The sequence below is a fragment of the Marmota marmota genome, unplaced genomic scaffold, assembly GCF_001458135.2.
Source record: "Marmota marmota marmota unplaced genomic scaffold, marMar, whole genome shotgun sequence".
In the NCBI taxonomy this organism is placed as follows: Eukaryota; Metazoa; Chordata; class Mammalia; order Rodentia; family Sciuridae; genus Marmota; species Marmota marmota.
In genome coordinates, this window is record NW_026000136.1 from 4,206,796 (window position 1) to 4,231,009 (window position 24,214).

General features: G+C 45.4%; 1 protein-coding gene across 1 annotated transcript in view; it reads left to right on the plus strand.

The window, feature by feature from the left end:
* Positions 1 to 24,214, plus strand: part of Foxk1 (forkhead box K1) — a 90,866-nt gene that overhangs the window by 11,741 nt on the left and 54,911 nt on the right. The window contains exon 2 of the mRNA XM_048785179.1: positions 17,302 to 17,657. Coding sequence (XP_048641136.1) covers positions 17,302 to 17,657 — 356 coding nt within the window. The remainder of the gene's footprint in view (positions 1 to 17,301; positions 17,658 to 24,214) is intronic.

A 24,214-nucleotide genomic window follows, 5' to 3' on the forward strand; every position in this document is an offset into this window, starting at 1 on the left:
ATACCGCAATGAATCCCATTTCTATGTCTAATGGTAATGCACTAATTAAAATAATGATATTTTTAAAGCAAAGAAAAGGGATTCTCAAACTTTCAGATGTGTCCACAACTCCTGGAGGAATTCTGGGCTCCAGTCCCAGAGTCTGAGTCAGTAGGTCTGTGACAGGAACCTGTATTTGTGGATTTCTAGCAAGTTCCCAGGTGATGCTGAGGCTGCTGACCTGGGAACCACACTTACAGAACCACCTCCCTGGGTTAAAACGTGTGCCTGTGCACCAGGAGACACGTACATGCAAAGCACGTATGGGCACATACCTCAAAGCACTAGAAATGAATTTAACGACAACCAATGCAAAATATGGATGCATCTCCAAACAATTCCCAAGGCCAGAAGCATAAGGCCATATGCAGTGTACATCCAATTATTAAAAGTTTAAAAGAGGGAGCTGAGGCTGTAGCTCAGTGCTTGCTTAGCATGTGTAAGGCACTGGGTTTGATCCCTAGTACCACATAAAATAAACAAATAAAGGCATTCTGTCCATCTACATCTACAAAAAAGATTTTTTTAAAGTTTAAAAGAGAGAAAGTCAAATCACATTATTTAGAGTCACATGCATGTGTGATTAAAAAAAAGAAGAAGAAGAACAAGCATCAAGGAAAATCAAAGAATTAGTGATCACAATGTTGGTGTGATGGTTTTCTGCAGGGAAAGGGGAGAGAATTGTGCCAGTCATTAAGTTATGAAGTCCCAGTTTCAAACCCACAGTTCTATGTTTGGTTCTGTAATGTTGGGGCTGGGCCTGTGCTCCATACCTTAGCCAACTGGCTCCTTCTTAGGCTTTTCCAACAGGTGGTGCTGGAAGAGGAAAAAAAGGACTTCCTCTTTCCTGTCTCTTCCCTTGGGATCTCTATCTGTTTCCTGTCCCTTTGAGTTTGATCCCAGCAAAACTTCTTCACCCTTGCTCTATCAGTTCCTTTCCATAGCAGCAACTAAATCTTGTCTGCCATTTTTCTAACACTTGACAGCCTCTTTGTGAACCCACTCAACCACCAGCACCAGTGACTCTCTCATCAGAAAACAGTTTCAGAGCCAGGTGTGGTGGTGCACGCCTGAAATCCCAGCAGCTTGGGAGGCTGAGGCAGGAGGATCTTGAGTTCAAAGCCAGCCTCAGCAATTTAGCAAGGTGCTAAGCAACTCAGTGAGACCCTGTCTCTAAATAAAATACAAAAAAAGGGGGGGTGCGGGCGTGGTTCAGTGGTTAAATGCCTCTGGGTTCAATCCCTGGTCAAAAAAAAAAAAGAAAAGAAAAGAAAAAAGAGGGCTGGGGTTGTAACTCAGTGGTAAGAGTGCACACCTTGCATGTGTGAGGCAGTGGGTTCGATCCTCAGCACCACATAAAAACAAAATAAAGGTATAATGTTCATCTACAACATATATATATATATATGAATATATAATATATAACATATACATTATATATAAAGAAATATATATATTTATATATAAATCAGTTCTAGCCCTTCTAAATTGCTAAATTTTAAAAATCCTCTCCACCCATCCCTAGGGACTTTATCCACTTCATTCACTTGCTACCTCAAGATGCACTTAGAATTCCCTTTTTCGCTCTTTCAGTAACCTAGCTCACAGCTTTAGACTCAGTTCTTTACGTCAAGTTCTTTCCAGTGGTTAGGCTTGTTGCTCCCTAGTCACCTCCAGCATTGGGTCTATATTCCATGCAGCAAGAGGGGCACAGGCAAGGGGAAATGGCACCTGTCGGCTACGTCTGCCATTTCAAAGAACTTTCTACTAGGCTGACTCATGGTCCATTTGTCCAGGCACCATCCTGAGAGTTCCCTGGGATGCAGGGCTTCTCATTACCAAAACCAAAAAGTCTTGGCAACCTGGGGTGAATTGATCACCCTGAGTTCTGTGACTTCAGCTTATTCTCCTTGACCTTAATCCGTGGTCATCTTTGGCTTCGAGGAAGTCTTGGAGTTTGAAGTTCTTTTTAGTTCAGTTCATTACAACTCAGGCAAAACCAGAGTTCTGTCCTTTAGGAGGAAGGGCAGAAGGGGTTTTAGGGGAAGCAATTAAAAAGTTGAAAAAAGATTCTTCCTTTTTAACTCCACACCGTAGCCATTAACCCCTCGGCAGCATTGCCTGAGATCACACAGCTGTCATCAGAGTTGTGACCAGAACACAGGTCTTCAAATGGTGCCCCCACTTGGTCTTAGGACACACTTCCTGTTTTCTTCATTCAGACAATGATTCATTTCTGGCAACCCAGAGAGGGGAATCATTTCCATCTTGTACCGTTTTAAGTTGTCAATAGCTGATTACATTCCCTAGGTGAGAGGTCTGTGCATCAGACCTTCCTGCCACGCGTTGGATGGTCCCTGAGGGAAGGTCATCAACCAGCAGAACCCTGGCGATGCAGCTCACGTCCCATTTTTCTTTCTCTGTTTACAGTCGAGCTTGGCTCTTCCTGAATGGGAATCTGGATTTTTAAGCTCTTCATTTCGAGAGGGGTTCAGAAACCCCGTGTGCTGTCTGTCGTCCCCTTTTTATGTTGTCTTGAGTTGGTGCTTTTCTCAGGCAGTAATTATCATTTCATCCTAGGTGTCTATTCTGGGTACCTTTCATGCCTACATTTCCTACTCTTGACTTGGCAGAAAAATGCAAGCCCAGGAGGGTTTGAAATCCAGTCCATCCATATGCCCACTCACTTTCATCTCAACAGTTAGCTGTGTTTGCTTTTTGGCATTAATATGCATAAAAACAGGGACATCAAATTAGGAGGCATAGATTTAATCTTTTTGATGAACTTCAACTTTGTAGGGCTCTCTCAGCCAGCTTGGTTTTTCTTCCCCCCTTTGAAGCATTAATAGGCTATCCCACCGCGAGAAAACATGATCAATAGGCATTAGCCGTGCATGTTTCCGTGCTCCGTGTGGCCTCTCCACGCCGATTCATTGTTGGAGGCTGCATATTTGCAAGGTACAGGGGAAACACAAGACTGCGACTCATCTGCTTTCAATTACCCCAGCACCGTGTGTGTTTAGTACAACCACACTTTTTTATAAACGGCCAAGAGGCGGGCTGGAAGCCAGGGCTTCTCAAATTCCATTTCCTTCTCTAGGATACAAATTTCTTCATAGATGTGGGAAGCTCCATTTTCTTCTTCCTTTTCTGTTCAAAACAGGGCAGATATTCCTATGAATTTAGAGCCGAGAGAAACAAGCAGTCCCTACCCACAGCATGTAATTCACTAACATCCAATTCCGCTTTCTCTCAGCTTCTCTACTTAATGATTTCTTCCCTGTTCATGGCTCTGAAGATTTCTCATTGAACTCCTACACTAGGCTCCCTATTAAAATTTTTTAAGCTTTGATTATAATTTTAGGTTGAACCATATGAGATTAATGCCAATTGAGCCACAACTGACCATTTTCAAAAGGCAATTGCCTCTGCTTCAACTCGATAATGAATAGTATATATTGAGATCTTGCTCACCATGCTGGATGGACACTGCACCAATTCTTTTTACACATCACCATCATTTAGTCTGGAGGCTTTCGTGAAGAGGGGAAACTGAGGCCTGCAGAGAGAGTGATTGGCTTGACAGGGATCCTGCAGTCGGAAGTTTTGGAGTCACAATTAGAAGAAGCCAAGGGGCCTGGCTCCAGAGCCGGTTCCTGGACCCCACACCCCAGCACGCCCCTAGTTCTGCTAACCTCAAGGACAGACCAAATTATCCGCTGCATGGTCTATGAAGTATTTTGAAGAAAAGTACTACACCAAAGTGGTTTCCTTATGTATTTTAGTAACTTTCCCTTCAATCAATAATTTTCATCAATTGACAAAGAACAGGGGCTAGGCAGAGTCAAAGTGGGCCTTGGCGTCAGACCAGCCCAAGTTCTGGACCTCAGCTTTGCCATTCCGACCAAGGCAGAGCGTGACTGCAAACAAGTGGCTTCAGCCCTTCCGGTCTCAGTTTCACTTGTCTGCTCTGTAAAATGGGTTCAGGAAGAACTCCTGGCACAGGTCTGTTTGGAGAATTAAATAATCCATACAAGGTGCCTAACACGGTTCCTGGCACCCAGTGAACACTCGATAAACGTTAAATACATTACAACACAGTGAATTGCAAAAGCACTAAGGATTAGGAATGGGGGTCTGCTGTGGCCAGCCTGGTTATTTCTTCACTAGCAGCTTCTGTGAGCATGGATGAGTCATTTAAGTCAGAATATTCACCTTCTTAGGGACAGGATGATGATAGCAATGGTCTCTCCAGCCATCACAGGGAATGGGATGAGGACGTGCAGCCAGTAGTGTCATGGCAAAGTCCCTGGGCATGGAAGAGTGAGATCCCGGGCTCCAGGCCTTCTGCAGCCTGAGAGTCATAAGCCTTGGGCCTGTCACCCATCCTACCTGAATCTCAGCCTTGTGTCTATGAAATAGAAATGAGGACTTTTTTTTCCTCTGGCCTCTGTGAGTGAATCAGATTTCAAAAACGAAACAAAGCTTTGATACCAATAAAAGTAAGGTATTGTTTTATAAGACATGAAGATGTGCATGGCAAGGTGTCTCCTGATACATACATTTGCATTTAGTTCTCTTTGTCTCTTTCAGGAAGTAGCTGGCTCTGTGTTCCCTCCTTTTAAGGGAGGTTTGAAGAGACCTGGCAGCTTAAGTTTTAAGTGAGGGGGTCATACTGGGGGCTTCCAAAAGGGAAAGCTCCCAGCCAGGGTGTCTCCCAACCCCAGAGGAAGGGCCACAAGCCAACAGCAGGGACCGATACCGACAGAGGTGCTACAGGCTACAGCAATCTGTGTTCTGCTCTCTTGAAGACCTCAATAAGGGGACAGGCCACATGTATGCTGGGCCTTGGGAGATAGACTTTCTCTTCTTGCCCAAGATTCCTGGGCTATGAAACTGGAGATGCTCAACCTCAGGGGATCTTTTAGCCTCAGTCAATGGACACATCAGCAAAGACTGGTGCGAGGTAAAAGCTTGAGTCTTCTCCAACACATCGTAGACAGGGCGAGATGCCTTTGTGTGACTCTGGAACAGCGTGGGACTGATGACCAAGACCGAATTTTCCACTCCTGTTGGGTGCTGGGGATGAAGCTCAGAGGTAGAGAGGCCTTGGTCAACTTGCTCAGCAAGCACGAGACCCTGGGTCCTGGGTTTGACCCCCCCCAGAAACACACACACATACACACACACACACACAACAATTCTTGACTTCTGTGCTCAAAGTTTTTGTTTGTTTATTTGTTTGTTTGTTTGTTTGTTTTTGCAGTGCTGGATGGAACCCTAACCCTCACACATGCCAGGCAACTGTTCTACCTCTGAGCCACACCCCACAAGCTCATCAAAGACTTATTTTGATGACTTGAAGAAATTCTGTGAGATTTTCTACATTTTGTGCAGTGGCTATCAATTCATAATCATGTATCCATTCATCAAATCAGTTCTGGGCCCTACTATGAGCCAAGCTATATTTCAGGTGCTCAGGAAGCCAAACAAAAGAGAGTACCTGTCCTCACGGATCTTATAGACTAATGAATTCTTTGGTACTTTTATTTTATAATTTGCTAGAAAACCAGAGAATATTGCAGTTATTTAGCTCCTGCTGGGGAAGTCTGGACTTTGAATAAATAAGATGTTTTCAAGTGAGCAGAGAACTCCATGATAAGTTTTTGCTGTTGTTGTTGTTTTGATACCAGGAATTGAACTCAGGAGCCTTCAACCACTGAGCCACATCCCCAGCCCTATTTTGTATTTTATTTAGAGACAGGGTCTCACTGAGTTGCTTAGCACCTCATCATTGCTGAGGCTGGCTTTGAACTCAGGACCCTCCTGCCTCAGCCTCCAGAGCCTCTGGGATTACAGGCATGTGCCAACATGCCCATCCCATAATAAGTTTTGATGAGATAAAATTTGCTCATATTAACACCCTTCCTCACTGCAGAACTCTCAAAGGCATGAGGCAAACACTGAAAGAAAGATGCTAAAATGGAACCCCCGTATATGAATACCCCTTGGAACAAATACTTGATTCAAAGAACATGAATTTACTAAGCCAGGTTGGAGCAATAAGCAAGGTTGGAGCAAATATTTTTATGGGGGAGGGTCTTTTGTTAGATCCCAAAATAAGCTGGCTGAACACAGGCTCCTGGGGGACAGGCAGATGCATAGCTAGGAAGCTGGGTATCTTCCAAGAAGATGTGGCATCGCTGACCTCCTGGTCTCTGCTCAAATGCTTGACTCTTTGTGGATTCAGGACAAGAGGATGAAACACACAGAAGACCCTCATTATCTCTATTCAAAGGGTTCTTGCCCTGAAGCCACTTAAAATAGGAACCCAAACTTCTTAGTTGGTAAAATTTTATGAATATTGTATTTTTAAAAGTATGACTCAGACTTTACCTAGAAAGATGATTAAAATGAATTGGTTTAACTTAGATGCAACTAAATTTAGTTCACACACAAAATTTAGCTAAATTTTAATAGCCCTGAGTTAACTCACCCATTTTAGTTCACAATTTGATGGCTATCAGTACACTCATACAGTTGTGCATTCACCGCTACAGTTAATTTTAGGACATTCTCATTCCACCAAAAAGAAACCCCATACTCCTTAACTGACACCTCGACTTCCTAACCCCATCCCTCCCAGGCCCCAGCACACACAAATCCATTTCTGTCGATGGATCTGCCTATTCACATGCATGAAATCACAGGCGGGTGACCTCGTATCTGACTTCTTCACTGAGCGTGATGCTTTCTAGGTCCATCCATGTGGTGACATGCCATGGCTTTCCTTCTGATTTATTTCCAAATAATTTTCCATGGTGTTTTGTTTATCCGCTCATAGGTTGATGGATCTTTGGGGCTACAACAACTGTGAACACTCATGCACAGGTTTTTGCACGGACACATGTTTTCACTTCTCCCAGGTAAAGATCTAAAAAGGAAACTTAGGCTAATTCTTAGGGGGAAAAAATGAATGAATTAACTATAATTTTTCACTTGTTTATTTTCATGGGTTTTTTGGGGTTGGTAAGACTTTTGTGGGTCAGGTAGTGTTCTAAGTCCTTTGTTGGGGAGTATATTTATACATTTCTTTTCTTCCTCCATTGCAAACTCGGGACTTTAGTGATGATGAATATTCGCCAGGACCCTGTAATATTGCAATTTGAAGTTGCCTTCTTTGGAGTTGGAATTAGAAGTCTGACTTTCTATGCTACTTCCTCAGATTCCAAAGAAACCTACGGCCATTTCTACTGTGGAAACCCTTCAACATTACTGTGCACTGGCCAGGTCACCAGCAGGGTATCTGTCCCATAAACTAACCACATCCTTAACATAGAAGTGGAAATAATGGTGGATATTTTTCTTTGTCTCTGCCAGAAAAGTTAAAAAGTCAGCTTCCACTGAGCAATCAGCTTGTTTTATCTTATGGACAATAAATTGGTAAAGGGACCTGTTTCCTTCTTTGGGCTGTAAGGTAGCTCAGAACTGAAACTGAGATCTGTCTCTACCAACTCATCAGACTCTACAGTTTGTATTTTGTGAACTAACTGTATCCATTCCCAATTTCCATCCTTTCCTAGTTTCCTCACTTACTAATGTACTTTTAAAAAAAAATTGTGGTTGTAGATGCCTTTATTTTATTTGTTGAGTTCTATGTGGTGCTAAGGATTGAACTCAGTGCCTCACCCATTCTAGGCAAGCACTCTGCCACTGAGCTGCAGCCCCAGCCCCTAATGTACTTTTATTTTTATTTTCATATATGTGTATGAGTATATATATATATATATATCTGAGTAAGCTATCAGAAATGCTTTTGTTTTGTTTTGTTTTGAGTTCAGATGAACTTAGACATCATGATGTAATCAGCCAAAGTCAGACTGTGGGAAACTCTAAGAAACAAATGACCCAGTTTCTTAAGTAAATGGAAAGTGGGGGGGGGGAAGGGAAATGGAAGAGAAACAAACTAAAACAGATTAAGAGAACACTCATCCTTTGTTGTCGGGAATGTCAGATTCTGCAGCCAATTGGGAAAAACAGTCTGATAATTTCTTAAAAAGTTAAACACACACTTAGGATGTAACCCAGCAATTCCACCCCGAGGAATCTACTCAAGAGAAATGAAAACACATGTCAAAGACGAGTCTGTGAATGTTCATAGCGGCAGCATTAGTCATAAAACCAAGAAACTGGAAGCAATCCATATGGCCATCAACTAGTGGGTTTATTTTATTTTTTTTTAACTGTGGTGTATTCACCCAATAAAGCACTATCAGCAATAAAAAGGGATGAACCGCTGATACAGGTAACAACACGAATGAACCCCCAAACCTCTTCTTGGAGACAGTAGCCAGGCACAACAGGCTATGTGCTGTATGGTCCTGTGGGGAGGGGGTTGAACAGGGAAAACTAGCGAGGAGAAAGCAGATCGGCGGTCAGGAGGCGAAGGGTGAGACGAGGGTGATTGCAGAAGGGCATAAGGGATCCTTTGGAGGTGACAGAGACACTCAAAAACTCAATTATGGTGATGACAAAATAACTGTATAGGTCTATTAGAAACCAACCCCTGCACACTAATGGTGTGTGAATTTTATGGCATGTGCTACAGTTTTGATCTTGAATGTCCCCCAGAGGCCATGTGCGCAATGCTTGGTCTACAGCTTGGTGCTATTGGGAGGTGGTGGAAACTTCAAGAGGTGGGGCCTAGTGACAGATCTTCTGGTCACCAAGAATATACTTTTGAAGGGGGTATTGGGATTCCAGTCCCTCCTCTTCTCTCTCTCTCTCTCTCTCTCTCTCTCTCTCTCTCTCTCTCTTTCCCCCTCACTTCCTAGCCATGAGGTTAGCAGCTCTGCTCAGCCATGTGTTCCTGGCCATGATAGTGCCTCACCACATGCCCCAAAGCAACTGGGTCAACTGCCCACGGACTGAAACATCCAAAACTGAACCCAAACAAACCTTCCCTCTTTATAAGTTGATTGGCTCAGGATTTGACAATACCCCAAAGCTGGCTAAAACAATGTAATTATATCTCAATCAAGTAAAAACTAAAATGGAAACACCCATGGGCTGGGGCTGGGGCTCAGCGGTAGTGCACTTGCCTGGCATGTGTGAGGCACTGGGTTTGGTTCTCAGCACCACATATATATTTAAAAAAAAAATAAGGGTCTATCAACAACTAAAAATATATATATTAAAAAAATCTAAACACCAACAAATTTGATAACATTAAGGTATCATTAGGATTCTTTTAGGGGTAATAAAGGCAGAATGTTTTTTTTTTTTTTAAACAAACTCTTACCTTTTAGAGATACTGAATTCTACGAAGGGATATAATGCCTGAGAGGTGCCTCAAAATAATGTGAGAGGGTTATTTTGATGAGCCATAAGTTGATCATGGTTCAAACTGGGTGATGGGTCCGTAGGAGTTGATTTTATGGGTGTGTCTTCTTTTGCATGTTTTAAATGTTTCCATAACTAAAGGTTTAAAAAGATGGATTTGAGAGTCTTGAAAACACAGACCAATGAATTACCTGAGCTCTCCACAGGTCACTGACAAAATCTAGTTGCAGTGAGGCAGTGGACAGCCATTGCTTTTGGCCACTCTGCACCCTGACTTCTGCTAGCACTAACCAGACTTTGCTTTAGGACCTGCTGGCCCTCCAACTGCAGTCCCCGAGAGGCTGCCTGCCACAGCACCCGTCCACTTTCGGCCCAGGCCTAGCCACCCAGCTGCTCTCCTGTGGGGATTCTGATGCAAGGAAAGGAAAACTCTGAAGCTGATTAATCCCGGTGGGAGCATCCTGAGGGACCAGGCTTGGGATTTTTGCTGCTCAGTCCCCAAGGCAGCCCTGGCTCCTGCCCTTTCTGAAACCGGGATCTCGACTCTCTTTGGTTCTAAGAACTGCTGGCATCAGGATGATAAATTCCCTTTTTATTTAAGTTGGCCAAGTTTGGTTTCCCTGGCTCAAAACCCAAGCACCCTGCAGTCACCCACTATTCTGTGTTCTTTCATGTCTTCACCTTCCTCACACAGTCACACGCTCAGAACCCCTTGGAGATTAAAACTCACACACCTCAACTTGGTCACCAAAAGAAGGAGGAAGAAAAATGACACAAAGACAACCAAATGGATCCTTTGGAGCCTGTGTTCAGCTAAAACACAAATTCAAAGCAGTGTTACGTTAGAAGCATTTATTAAGACAGAACAAGTTTCACTGATGCTGCCTCATCGAGATGCAAGATGAGCTACAGCTAGGGACCACAGATGCCATTGATTTATTTATTTTTTTAATAGCAACATTAAATTGGGTAAACTTAATATTGTTTTATTGAACCCCATGTGTCCAAAATAGTGTCATGTCAAGCTATAATCAATATAAAACTATTAATGAGATTTTTGCATTCTTTTCAACAAAGTCCTTGAAATCCAGCATATAGCATATTTGATGGCTCATAGGGATTTGGAATAGCCACTTTTTAAGTGCTTAATAGCTACAGATGACCAGCAGTCATTATATTGGAACCTTGGGTCTGCAATATGTCCAAGTATTCTCCTGGGTCATGAAGTCTTAGAATGGCCTCCACATCTACCCAGCTACAATTTCAGGGTTCTAGCTAAAGGCTCCTGCCCGGGGCTCAACTCTATGTGGTTCATCAATCACGTGTTTTTTGTCTGTGGGTGGGGACTCCTACACCACAATGACAGCACCTACCTGAGGATGGCCTGACCCCCACACAGACAGTTTAAGGACAGGAAGTCCACGGTGCCCTTGTCCACCAGGCCCAAAGGTGATTCATGAGGCTGGACAGAAGTTTCTCTAGAGGTGTGACCCTTGAGACACTGGAGAACCGAGCAGTTAGTGGTGGAGGTGGAGGCTTAAAGAGATTCCAGGAGAAGCAGAAATCAAGTTGCTGAATAACCATTTGTAATTACCAACTCCCAATTCCGTTTGGCATGGAAGAAGCCTAGAACTCACCGCTCCTATCAAAACAACAAACAAACAAAAGGTGAACAAATAAAAATGAACACCTTTTCTTGGATCCATGAGGCCCCAGAGCAAACCACTGAACCAACTGGAGAAAGATAGGAAGATAGAGAATCACAACTTCCCAGAGCAGAAACCAATAGCCAAAGCTCTACAGGAGCCCAGAGCCAGGATTGGAAATCCTAAACTGCAGTGGATACATGGCTGGAGGCTCCGTGTGGACAAGTCTGAGAGCTAAGAGCAGGGAACCAGTCTTAGGATCCCTCATGCTTTGCTGAGTTTTGCTTCTACCAAGTCCTACCAGATTTTCTTTTGCAGTAAAGATGAGGAAAAAAAAAAAAAGAAAAAACCTTGTGCTTCCAGCAGGGAGGGGAGAACATAGTCATCTTGAAATACACTGGAGCATTCTAACTGCAGTTAGCCAAAGACTCTCTGCGTACAATTAATCTTTTCTGTGCCTCAGTTTCCCCATCTATAAATTGGGGTAACAGCCTTAACCCGTCTCGCAAGGTCACTGGAGGATAAAGTGATTAATGCTTGGGAAACACTCTGCATAGTGCCTGGCCCAGAGCCTGTGATAGATTTGCCACCACTGTGCTTATTTTCATTGTCCCTTGCTGCCAAACAAGGGAGACGTGGAGTTCTGGATCCCAATAATCTTCCAGTCCCCACTGGTCCCCAAATCCTCAGGGGTTTCTGTATGGCTGGCTCCAATGTCCATGCCCCTTCCACATATCATCAGGTTGGTCTGATTTCATGGAGCATCCCAAGCATCTCAGTGTATTTCATTTCACCTCCCCATCCAGGTCAGGGATGGACTTATTCAGGTTGCTTTCATTATCATCACCAGCAAATTGTCAGGATGCCTAATAACTATGTGGCACATCAATACCACTTTCCCACTCCTCTCCTGGCATCCACATCATTGCACCATCCTCTTCCACGCTGAATTGGGCTGACCTGGGTAAACACTAGGATTCTGTGGACAGGCAGGGTGGGACTTCTGAGGCCAGGTCCTGAAAGACCTTGTGTTGTGGCTCCTCTGTGCTCTTCCTTGAATCCCTGGCTTTGGGACCAACTAACCACCATGTTGTGAGGACACTCAAGCAGTCCTGTGGAGAGGTCACATGGCCTCCTGTCTATAAAACAGCACCAACTTTCCAAGTGTGCAAGGTGCCACCTTGGAAGTGGAGCCTCAGGGCAAATTTCCAGAAGACAGAGCCCTGGCCAACATTTTTTTTTTTTAATTTTTATTTGTTCTTTTTAGTTTTATACATGACAGTAGGATGTATTTTGACATATTATACATGCATGGGATCTAATGTCCCATTCTTGTGATTGTACATGACGTGGACCCGCCAACATCTTGACACAACCTCACAAAATACCCAAGCCAGACTCATTCAGCTAAGTCACTGCTACCATACTGATCCACAGGAGCTGTGAGAAGATACACGTTTATAGTTTAAGAATTTGGGAGTTATTTGTCACACGGAAATAGACAAATCACACATAACGCTTCACTTCTATTTTTTTTTCCTAAGCCCCCACACAAGCGTACTCTGTCAAGAGCATTTATGTCCCCATGTTTTGGTTTGAACACATTTCCTGTGGTGTCCGAGTCAGACATATCTTTTCCTGAATTGGTGTTTTAAAAAATATGTGCGAGTTCTAAATGACAGAATGTCTGTAAAAGAAAAAATGAGTTCGCCTGTTGGAAGCAAGCTGAAGAAACAAGGCTCATCTCTCTTAGGTTTTTTTAAGACGATGATCTGTAATGGGTAAGGGAGTGTGTTCATGGATGATTTATCCTGTGCCTTACACACACACACACACACACACACAAACACACACATTTTTTTTTTTTTTTTGCCTTTTGCAGTGATACACAAATGCAGACCTTCTCAGGAGTGGCAGAGTCCTCGTCATAGTGTGATGTGAAATCCTAGGGGCTCAGGGAATGGGCAGGAAGCAATATTGAGGGCACAGGAAGGATCTGGGAATGATATAGAAGCAGCAGGATGTGAGATCCAGCAGACAGGAAAAGGAAGGGTCGATGGGAAGACAGAGAAGCGTTTGAGTTCTCCAATCATTCACCACCTATTTATGGAGCTCCAGGTCTTCTGAGATACTAGAGGGAGCCAGCTGCTTTTGCATTTTGAGGATTCTCCCTCTGGACTTTGTCTCCTGCCTTCAGACTCAGCTTCTGCTGGGGGAGGGGCTTCCCTAGGCTCCTGTCTTGTGCTGGGGGGCTGTATTCTGCTGCCTGTGTTTTTTCACCCAGAGTAGCAGGCAAAGCAAGGACCCCTTTGGGTTAAGGTGGCGAGTGACCCCATTGGCTTTCTCTGTGGGTCTTCTGCCGCAGTTACCATGTGTGGGGCACATGTCGCACGGTGTGATTCTCAGATTTCAGAGAGTAAAGGGAGGAGAGGACAGAAGTGCCAGCCACTCCCAGACTCTCAGGGCAACACAGTTCAGTGGAACTTTCTACAATGTTGGAGCTGTTCTTTATCTGTCCTGACCAACACAGTAACCATTAGACATCGACGGCTACTGAGCATCTGCGATGAGGCTCCTGCCACTGAGGAATGGAATGTATGCTGTTATGTCATTTTGATTAGAGCGTAAGTTCAAGTAGGACACGTGGCTAGTGGCGTCTGAATTGGGCAGCAGACCTCTTAGGCCTCGTTTTTGGCTTTTATAAATACAATCTCTCCAGAGATTTAAAGAAAAATGTTAAATGCAGGTATGATCGACATAGAGTAAAATTCTCTCTTTATTGCAAAGCAGTGCTACTTCTGACAGATATGTAGTCATATAATTGACATCACAATTGCCACACCTCCCCCTACCACCAGAATCCCCCAAAGTCACTTTGTGACCAATTTCTTCTCTATCTCTATCTCTCTCTATCTCTGTTGTTTTGTCTCTTCCAGAATGTCATACACATAAAATCATATATGGTTCTCATCAGATTCATCCATGTCACCCTGTATATTGATATCTTGCTTTTTCATTGTTGTAGAGTACTCCAAGGCCTGGTTGTAACACAGTTTGTTCCCTCCCTAGCTGAGGTACAGAAGGGGTGTTGGGTTGCTTCCCATTGTGACTGATTATGAATAAGTCACTATAATATTCATGTATAGGTCATTGTGTCAATCTGAGTTTTCATTTCACTTGGGTGAACACCTTGGAATGCAGTTAGGAGCCCTACAGTAAGAGTAGTATACAAGATACAAGATATTACTGCCAAACTGGTTCGTGAAGGGTCAGTACCATTCTGCATGTCAGCAATGGGTGAGAGTTCCGGTTGCTCCACCTTTTCTCCAGGTGTTGATATTGTCAGTTCTGTGTGTGTGTGTGTGTGTGTGTGTGGTGTTTTTTTTTTTTGGAGTGAGGGACTAGGGATTGAACTCAGGGGCACTAAATCATTGAGCCACATCCCCAGTCCTATTTTGTATTTTATTTAAAGACAGGGTCTCACTGAGTTGCTTAGTGCCTCCCCGTTGCTGAGGATGGCTTTGAACCTGCGATCCTCCTGTCTCAGGCCTGTGTGTTTTTTTAAGCAACGTTAACAGATGTGTAGTGATAGGCCATTGTGATTTTAATTTGCACACTATTCATGAATAATGTTGAACATCTTTTCATAGGTTTGTCTGTCACCTGTATACCTTCTTTCGTGAAGTACCTGTTCATACCTTTTGTCTATTTTTTAGTGGATTATATCTTTCTTTCTATTATTATTATTTCTTTCTATTTCAGTTGTCAGCCTATCATAGTAGGAGTCTGGCTATTATGGGACTCCATCTTTGTGAGACAGCTTTAGCGTGCCCTCTAGACCTGAAGGGAGTGAAAGAAGAATTCTGTTTACATATTTTGGTTGTTTAATGACTTTTTATTGGCCCCTTTCTTACCTTCTCTTTGGTAGTTGTCAATATACCAATAACTTTCTTTTTTTTAATATAAGATTTATTTATTTATTTATTTTGAGAATTTTAATTTTTTTTTTTTTTTTTTAGTTATTGGCAGACACAACATCTTTGTTTGTATGTGGTGCTGAGGATCGAACCCGGGCCGCACGCATGCCAGGTGAGCGCGCTACCGCTTGAGCCACATCCCCAGCCCAATGACTTTCTTTTTAAGGAAAAAGGGATTGCAAACAAATAGATGTCTAGACTTGTCAAGGTCACAGTCAGCTGCAATCTCTGGGCATTATTGTCATACAGTTTCTTGCTACTCAGCAAAGAATCATCTAAGTTTGTCAGTCTGTGCATAATTCTTCACATTTAATATTAAGTCAGCCCTGACATGCCTGGAAGCATATACAAGCCTCTGGTCACAAAACGGTCCTGCCATTAAAAGAGTCAACAAGTCATGGGCTGGGGTTGTGGCTCAGTGGTAGAGCGTTTGCCTCGCATGTATGAGGCACTGGGTTTGATTCTCATCACCACATATAAATAAATGCGTAAAATAAAGGTCCATCAAGAATTAAAAACAATTTTTTTTTAAAGTGACAAGTCACATCAGATGAGCCAGAGGAAGTAATCTTGGAGTTTTATGTAAATTTCCTCCCCCCTTTAATTTGTGGTAAATCATATATAATATAAAGTTTCCAATCTGAACCATTTTTAAGAGGACAGTTCAGTGACATTAAAGCACATTCAGACTGTTGTGCAGCCATCACCACCATCCATCTCCAGAACTTTCTCATTCCTGCAAACAGAAAGTCTGTCCCTATTAAACTATTAAATATTGACTTGTCTTCCCCCTCCCCTGGGACTCACTATTCTACTGTCTCCATGAATCTAATCACCCTAGGACCTCACAGAAGTGGAATCACACAGTATCTGTCCTTTTTATTGCATCTGTTTAGTTGCACTGAGCATGGTGTTCTCAAGACTCACCCATGTTATAGCACCTGTCAAATTTCCACTCCTTTTTAAGGCTGAATAATATATCACTGGATGATGTGCAGGTATGGATGGGCATCTGGGTGACATCCACATCTTAGCTGTTGTGAATAACGCTGCTGTGAAGGTGGGTGTACCAACATCTCTTCAAGATCCAACTTTCAGTTGTTTGGTATTTATACCCAGAAGTAGAATTCTGCATTATATAGGACTGCTATATACAACTTCGAGGAACCACCATATTTTCTCCCATGGCAGCGACACCATCCTATATGCCTACCATGTTGGTGTGAATCACTTGGTATGAGCTCGATACTTCTCAAATCCCTTGGCTTCTCTCCATCTCTCTCCTTAAGCCCATCTCTTCAGTCCAGCAGCTTCCTGACCAGCCTCCCATGGATCACTTTGACCCTTTGTGAAGTCAGGCTCCCTGGTAGCCAGAGTGGGTGGATTTTAAAATACAGGGATGTGCACACCCTCCATGCTTTTGGGGGGGAGAACCAGATCCATATAGGACCCAACACAGTCCTGCAGTCCTCCTTAACCTCATTTGGTTCAGCTGACTTGATCACTCTGCTCCACACACAGAAGACTTCTATCCACTGCCCCAAGGCACACATCTTCAGCACATATGTTCCTTGGCTGGACACTGTCCCCCTACACTCCCAACTACTCCCCCAGTTAGTGCCAATTCACCCTTTGGGCTTTGGCTCATGTGTCTTTACTTAGAGAAGGGATTCCTTCTCAATTAAGTAGGGTCTGTTGCTGCAGCTTCTCATGAAAATGAGTCCCTTGCATCCCAAACACATACTTCCTCTCTTCACATCCATATACTCAATAACGTAGTGCTTGGATTCGTGTGTGGCTGGGAGGTGGGAAGAAGGTAGGGAAGCTTCCCACCATAGATGGTCAGGTCTCCCTTCTCCCTCCTGCGTGGCGCTATGCAGCACGCCCCCCACCAAACATTGGGTCGTTGTGATTTTACATGTGTCAGTCTGTGTCTCTGATTTTAACGTGTCTGTAACTCCCAAGAGACTGTAAGCTCCATCCGGCTGGGAGCTGTGTCTACTTTTTCATACTCAACAGTTATTAAAAGAGGAGACCACTTTTTTTTTTTTTAGGGGGACTTGGCTGAATTAACAATACAGGACCAGGACCCTGCTGTCCTAAAGGGATTTGAGTAATGCCCAAAGTGGCCATTCCCTGTTTGCAGCTAAGGTCTGTGTTCGGGCATCTTAGTCCTCTGCGTATTTGTTGAATGGTTCCAAAAAGAACAAGAGGGGGTCGGGCTGGATCACCAGCGTCCTCCCTCAAACTTGATCTTCCGCGACTGTGTGAAACTCCCAACTGGGGTTCTCAAGTAGGCTCTCACTTCGGAGTTGGGGGGGAGGTGGAGTCATCGGGTCCCAGGAGACGCCTTTGAGCATGTCCCCCTTTTTCCGGTGACCCTAGGGCAAAACTTGGGGGGTCGCCGGGATGGAGGCACGGGCACGCGCTGCTNCGAGTTCCTCATGCGGCAGACCAGCGTCACCATCGGCCGCAACTCGTCGCAGGGCTCGGTGGACCTGAGCATGGGCCTGTCGAGCTTCATCTCGCGGCGCCACCTGCAGCTCAGCTTCCAGGAGCCGCACTTCTACCTGCGCTGCCTCGGCAAGAACGGCGTCTTCGTGGACGGGGCCTTCCAGCGGCGCGGCGCGCCCGCCCTGCAGCTGCCCAAGCAGTGAGTCCCGCCCCGCCCCGCCCCGCCGGACCCCCGGGGTCCGTAGCCGCTGCGACACCGTTCGCCTTGAACCCCCAGGGCCGGCCCTGAGCCCCCGGCACCACCCCAACCCCTCCCGTTTTGAACCCCGGAGACCATCCTCGACGTCGACCCCCACTGGGCCAGAACCTCTGGGGTTAGCCCCGCTGCGACCCCGCTAGGCCTGAATCTCGCGGATCACCCCGGACCCCAATTCCTCCAGTCCTGAATCCCCCCAGGATCATCCCAGATACCGAATCCCTGGGGTTAACTCCCGCTGTGACCCCACCAGGCCCGTATCCCCAGGGTTACCCCCGAGATCACCCTGGCTATGACCCTGCCCAATCTGAATCCCCGGGGGCCCCCATACTGGCCTGAACCTCAGGGTTACCCCCACGCCCACCCCATCAGGCCTGAATCCTTGGGGTCACCCCACACACACACACTTCCACCTAGTCTGAACTCCCAGAGTCGACCCCTGACCCCATCAGAACTGAACCTCTGGGACCACCCCTGACGGTATTCAGCCTGAGTCCCCAGCATCAGCCCGACCCCAGTTACCCCCAGGTCTCAACCACTGTGATCAACCTCAACCTCCACTTGTCTTAGTCTCTGTGGTTACTCTGGACCCTTGACAACCTAGATCCCCAGGTACACTCCTGCCAGTGTCACCCCAGCTGAGCCTGGGTCTTGAGGTCACTCTCCACGCCCTCCAGGTCTTGACTTCAGGATAATACCTCTAGGCCCCAGGTCTGGATCACCCATATCACCCTTCCCCACCCCAGACCATGATTGTCCTGGAGGGGATAGCCTGGTACCAGTGGTCCCTGGATGGGATCCCCCACCCCATAATCCCTGTGTTAGGGGCAGGTCTGAAGCCGAGGGTCAGCTGGGCAGGGAGGGGCCAGGACAGGAAATGAGTGCCTCAGTGTAACCTGAGGTCAGAGGTAGTAGGGAATGGGAGGCCTTAGCCACTGGAACTGGGACCCTTGTTTCAGAGTCCTTTTAGACCACTGACCATCTGATTGGTGCACTGCCCCTTCCCTGCCCTGCAGTTCCCCACCCCATGTGCTGCCCTCAGCCCTTGGGGACTTCAGGGGACCTCGGGGACTTGAAGTCTGTGCTCTAGGAGAAAGCCTGGCAGATTACTCACTTCCTCTGCTACACTTTCTTTTTCTATTCCGTAATTGCCTCCAACCCCTCACTAGTGTGTGTACCTTTCAGTGCCGGTTGTGTACACCCAAGAGTTGTCTGTCTGTCTCATAACACATTTAGGAGCACTGGAATCCAGGGAGTCTTTGCTGGACTAACTCCCAGGCCCTGCCTTTCTTTCTTTAAACTGCTCCCCTTTTAGGGTCGGGCATGTTTGTTGTAGACACTTTATTGAATGATTTTCAACATCAACAGTGACTCACCCCAACTTAGGGTGTGAGAGGGAAAGTACACCTTCATTTTCCAAACCTGAAAGGTGTGCACTTGTAAAGTCAGGACTTGGCAGATAACAGTTCTTTTCCTCTCTCATAACCTACACACTGGGTCCATTGCCATGTTAAGGGTGTCCCAGGCCCAGACTCCTCCAGTGAGAAAATGACAGGTAAACACTGCTCTCCACGTCCCCCAGGCCCCTAGAGGCCTGTCTCTGTACCTTCATGTAGCTCGGATTCTACAGCCCTCTTTTCAGGTTTTCCTGCCCTAGCCACCCCTTACCTGGTGCCCAGTTACCGGATCTTGAATGAGGTGTTCATACTCGTGTTTTCTCCGTAACATGGGAAAGTTTCAACCCACAGGGTCCTCCTGGTCATCTACCAAATTGGCCAATTCAAGCCTATTATTTTTGAAAGTTTATTGGTGCACACGGTGCCTCAAAATCTGTACTTCAAGGAATTGGTATCTCAGTGGGTGTGTTTGGGAGCGCTGGCTTAGCTGTCCGAAAATGTGTGGCCACTGAGTTTGTGCTTTAGACGTGCACCAAGTACTGCGCCTCACTGTGCCGTCTGTATTTATTTGATTTCAACTGTACTTCTGAGCACCATCCGTGTTAGCAGAGACGCAAATGGTAGAACAGAACCAGGGTGCAGGAGGAAAACTAGTAAGCGGATGCCCGTGTCTGCCCTCCTAGAGAAAAGACATTTGTTCTGCAAACCGCTGAAGCCTGTTAACAATAGTTGAACAGTTCCAGCGGGTGCACATTCTCTTTTCCTTTAGGAAGCGAAGTAATCGCGTATATGGAACAGGATGTTGTGAACTTCTGTTTAAGAGTTAGGTCAGGTTTCTTAGGACGATCACATTGAAAATAATCAAGAAATTTCAGTGAATTCAGAGCAAGGAAGTGGGTTGTGAACATTTTCGTCACTCTGAATGGGAAATGCATTACTGACTAAAGTCACCGCAACACTTACCATGTCTGTTCCCTAGGGCTTTGGTGTCCACTTTTGCCATTAACATTTGAAGCTATGAATTTCTTTGCCTTAGCTGCGAGTTCTCTCTCGTGGCATTGGAGTTTTGTTGACTTGAACATGTGTGAATTCATTGGACGGAATGGTTTTGTATTGCTGGTTTTGCATTGTATTGATTCCCAAAGCAGTCTTGTCCTTAGCCTCCTCTTTCCCCATCCTTAGTACAGGTGACAGCCACCTGGGTGACATTTGCATGCACTCCCCTGTGCATCTCCCACTTGGGAAGAAAATCAGACTTCACCCCCAATTGTTACTAGAAGTATAACTTTTCCAATCTTCCACATTTTAAATTATTGGTGGTGGTGGGGGAAAACAACCTGTGACACTGCTCAGAGCTGAACTTGGTGCACCGCAGAGTCTGACCCTGTGGTAGAAAATCACACCAGAGCTGCTAGGCCCAAAGGAGCATGCGTCAGCTCTGATTCAGTGGCTTCTTCAGGTGGGCTTGGCAAGACTTCAGGTGGGCTTGGCAGGACTGCATGTGCCTCAGTGGTAGCACTTTTTCTAGCCCCTAAGCTCTCCTTGAGGCTCGGGCTGAGAATCTGTCACCTTTAATTAGCCTCGGTGCAGGCACTGGCAAGCAGTAACAGCAACTCACTTATACTTGTTGAATGAACAAATCAATGACTAAGTGGACTTGTAGTTTCTATAGGGGCAAAACATTGTTATAGATTTGGCTTTGTTTCCTGAAATGTGGCAGTCTTCTTAGGTTACATTGTGTGTGTGTGTGTGTAGTCTTTGACACCACTTAATTCAGAATTTGAATTAGATATGACTGGTGAACTTGAAATACCCTTTCACGGCCCTTCTTTGCTCTTCCTCCTCCTCTGCAGTCCTTTCCCCAGTCCCTTTGTAGGAAGTCTTGAGCACTTGAATAGTTTCAAAACTTCCCTTTGCGGTAGCTTAGAGTGGCAAGATTTATGAGACTTTTTTGACTTTTTTTTTTTTATTATTATTAACTTTATACTTGTCTTTATTGTCCAAATTTTCTGTAAGGAACATGGTTACTTTCTAAAAACATTCTTTTTTTGTTATGGAAAATTTCAAACATAAAAACAGAGTAGTGGAGTTTCATAGACCCATCACCTCGTGTCCACAGTCACCATCTTATGGCCACCCTTTTCCATCTGCATCCCCGTTCTGCCTTCCGCCTCCCGGAGTTACTTAGAAGCAAATCACAGATGTCATATCACTAAAATTGAAGGATTCTTTTTTTTAAAAAAAAACTTAACCACAGCGTCATTGTCACACCTGAGAATTTAGTTCCCTGCTGTCATCTCTCCACTCCGGGTTCAGGTTTCCCTCACTTCGAGGGGATTTTCTTCCTCCTGTGCCTTTTCTTGAATTGAAATCCCAAGGAGGTTCTGCTGGGGGCTTGGTGGCTGGGCCTCCTGGATCTCTCAATCTGCAGGCTCCACGTCACCCTCTTTTTTTCCTGCTTCAGCTTATCCATGGAAGGAAGAGGGTCATCTGTCATGTGCAAGTTTCCACAGCTCCTCTTACAAATTGGATTCCTGTGGCATCTGCCCCGGTCCCCTGTCATTCCTGTAAATTGACTGTTGGATCTGGAGAGCTGATCAAACTCCAGTTTGTTTGTTTGTTTATTTATTTATTGCCCAAACTGCATGGCAGGTCTTGCCATGTGTGTCTGCCAGGCAGCGAAAATGTTCTGTTGGGCTCCTTTTTGTAACATTAGCAGCTTTGGATAGTTGTTGCCTGAGTCCCTTAATTTATTCTCTCCTGTCCTCTCATGGCTCCTGCCAGCCCCCAGCCCTAGGTGCTTAGCAGTGCCGACGCGTTCTACCTGCTGAAAAGGCTGCGGTGAGTGGCGGGTGTTATGGATCCCAGCTCCTGCACTTGTGCCGTGATAAAAAGCAATTAGTTGTAACCACCAGAGCGTTTTACTACACAAATAATTATTTTAGACCCAATAAAAACATATATAACATAGTTTCTCGTTGCTGTTTTGACTGGCCAATTGAAATATGTTCAATTAGTTTTTAACCATCATGCACTAGTTATCTGTACGACATGGTTATTTTCAAATTAATTGGAAAATGCCATAGACTTGACAAAGACCGCAAGTTTGTCTGAGTGTCCATTGTGTAGCATCCAAGGACAGTCACGGCACTCCTTCTTCAGCACTGCCTCCCCGGAGGGAGATGCTGGGTCACAGCTGGTTGGCCAGGAATGGCGTCTGTGCTGAGCTGAGTTTTGCACTTGGGACGAGAGAGTGTCAGATCCACCACTTTCCAGTGGTCAGAGCCAGAAGCCGTGAGGACCAGGGTTGTGCTGTTCTCGTCTCCACGCAGAGGGGGCCTGGAGTGAAGATGGGCAGAGCCACGTGGGGAGGGGTGGGCTTGTGGTAGCTGTAAGGGCAGCAGAAGCCACGTAAGGGACCGGACAGTCATCCAGCCTGGCTTACTGGACCTGGGGCCGCAGTGGGGCAGATCCAGGTGAAAGACCATCTGAGGAGGAAGGTCCTCCCCAGTGACTGGATAGGGGGAGGAGGGCTCAGCCCAAGGGTGGGAGGAGGAGGCGGCATAGCCAGCCCGGGCAGGCTGGTGGGGCGCTGTGTGGCAGAGAGGAGAGGCCTTGGCTTTTCTTGGCTTTTGTGTGTGTGTGTGTGTGTGTGTGTGTGTGTGTGTGTGTCTGGTCATCCAGGCAGAATAGGAAGTACAGTGTCTCCTGTTCCTTTCTTTCTTGCTAAGTTGGCTGTGATTGTGCGTTGGGTGTGTTTGTTCAGTTAAACCGTCATCTTGTTAGAGGCTTGCTTTAAAAATTTGGGGAGAGCCAGTTGCTGCAGCACATGCCTGTAATAGCAGAGACTCAGGAGGCTGAGACAGGAAGATGGCAAGTTCAAGACCAGCCTCAGCAATAGTGAGGCCCTGTCTCAAAATGAAAAATTAAAAAGGGCTGGGGATGTTGCTCAGTGATACAGCACCCCTGGGTTCGATCCCAAGTATTGCAACAACAACAACAACAAGTTGTGGAAATGTGGCAAATCGGGGCAGCGGTCCATCGAGTCCTTGCTATAACATTAACCATCTCCTAGGGTCTCATTCACACTGAGAGTTTTGAGTTTACACCCATTCATAACAAAGTTCATAGAGTCTTAAAAATCAGTCCGTGGAAAGAATGTCATTTATCCTGCAGTGCGTGTTGAAACGGACTTAGAGTAAATGTGTGGAGGCCTTTGTTACGCTGCTGGAAGATTGAGGTGGTGGGTTGGTAGGACCTAAAAGGGCATAATGGAGAGTCTTAATGGGGTTCATATTTAATATTTTTGAAAAAGACTCAGCTATGTTTAAAGTTATGTGCTGAAATGAAACCAAAGCATTTGCTTTAGAGTTATAGTAATTTACTATTTGCTGTTTTTGCATCTTGTGAATGTCAGGGGATAAACTTGCTAAATTAATGACAACTCAAATTGCAGCAATGCCTCATTACCATAATTACCCCACATTTAAAGCATTTCATATTAAAATGAGAGGATTATTTGAAATGCTTTTACTTTGATTTCCTGGAAGTAGACTGTTAACATTGCTATTTGTTAGGAGATTTCCTAGTTAATTTTCATTGGGATGATCACTTCAAGAGTTCTGGTTTCCTGGTAAGATGTTACCAGTTGGTAAAAAGAAAGAAAAACACAGTGTGTGTGTGAACACAGCTTGTGAGTTTACAAGGGAAACCAGGAGGCGTGCTGTGTGTGGCTTGGTGTCTGAGGCTGGGCTGGCCCGGGCAGGATCGCTTCCCTCAGGTGACCCATGCGCAGAGAGTTGGTGGGTAGATTTCTGGTGGGTAGAGGAAGCTGGTCAATAGACAGAAAATGGAGATGGACATTTTGTACGTGACGTGGTTGAAAAGACTCCTGTTTGCCCCCAGTCATCTGGCCCGTGTCTAACCTTGTCTCAAGGGCGCAAACTGGCCTCCATTTATTCCCTCAGAGGTACTGACTCGTTCTTCCTGGTGCTGCAGAGCTGAGCCCTGATCTGATTGCTGCGATGCTCAGAAACTTCACTGGCGTCCCAGTACCTGCTCTTCGCCCCCTGCCACCTCACCAGCCCAGGGCCGGCTCTCTGG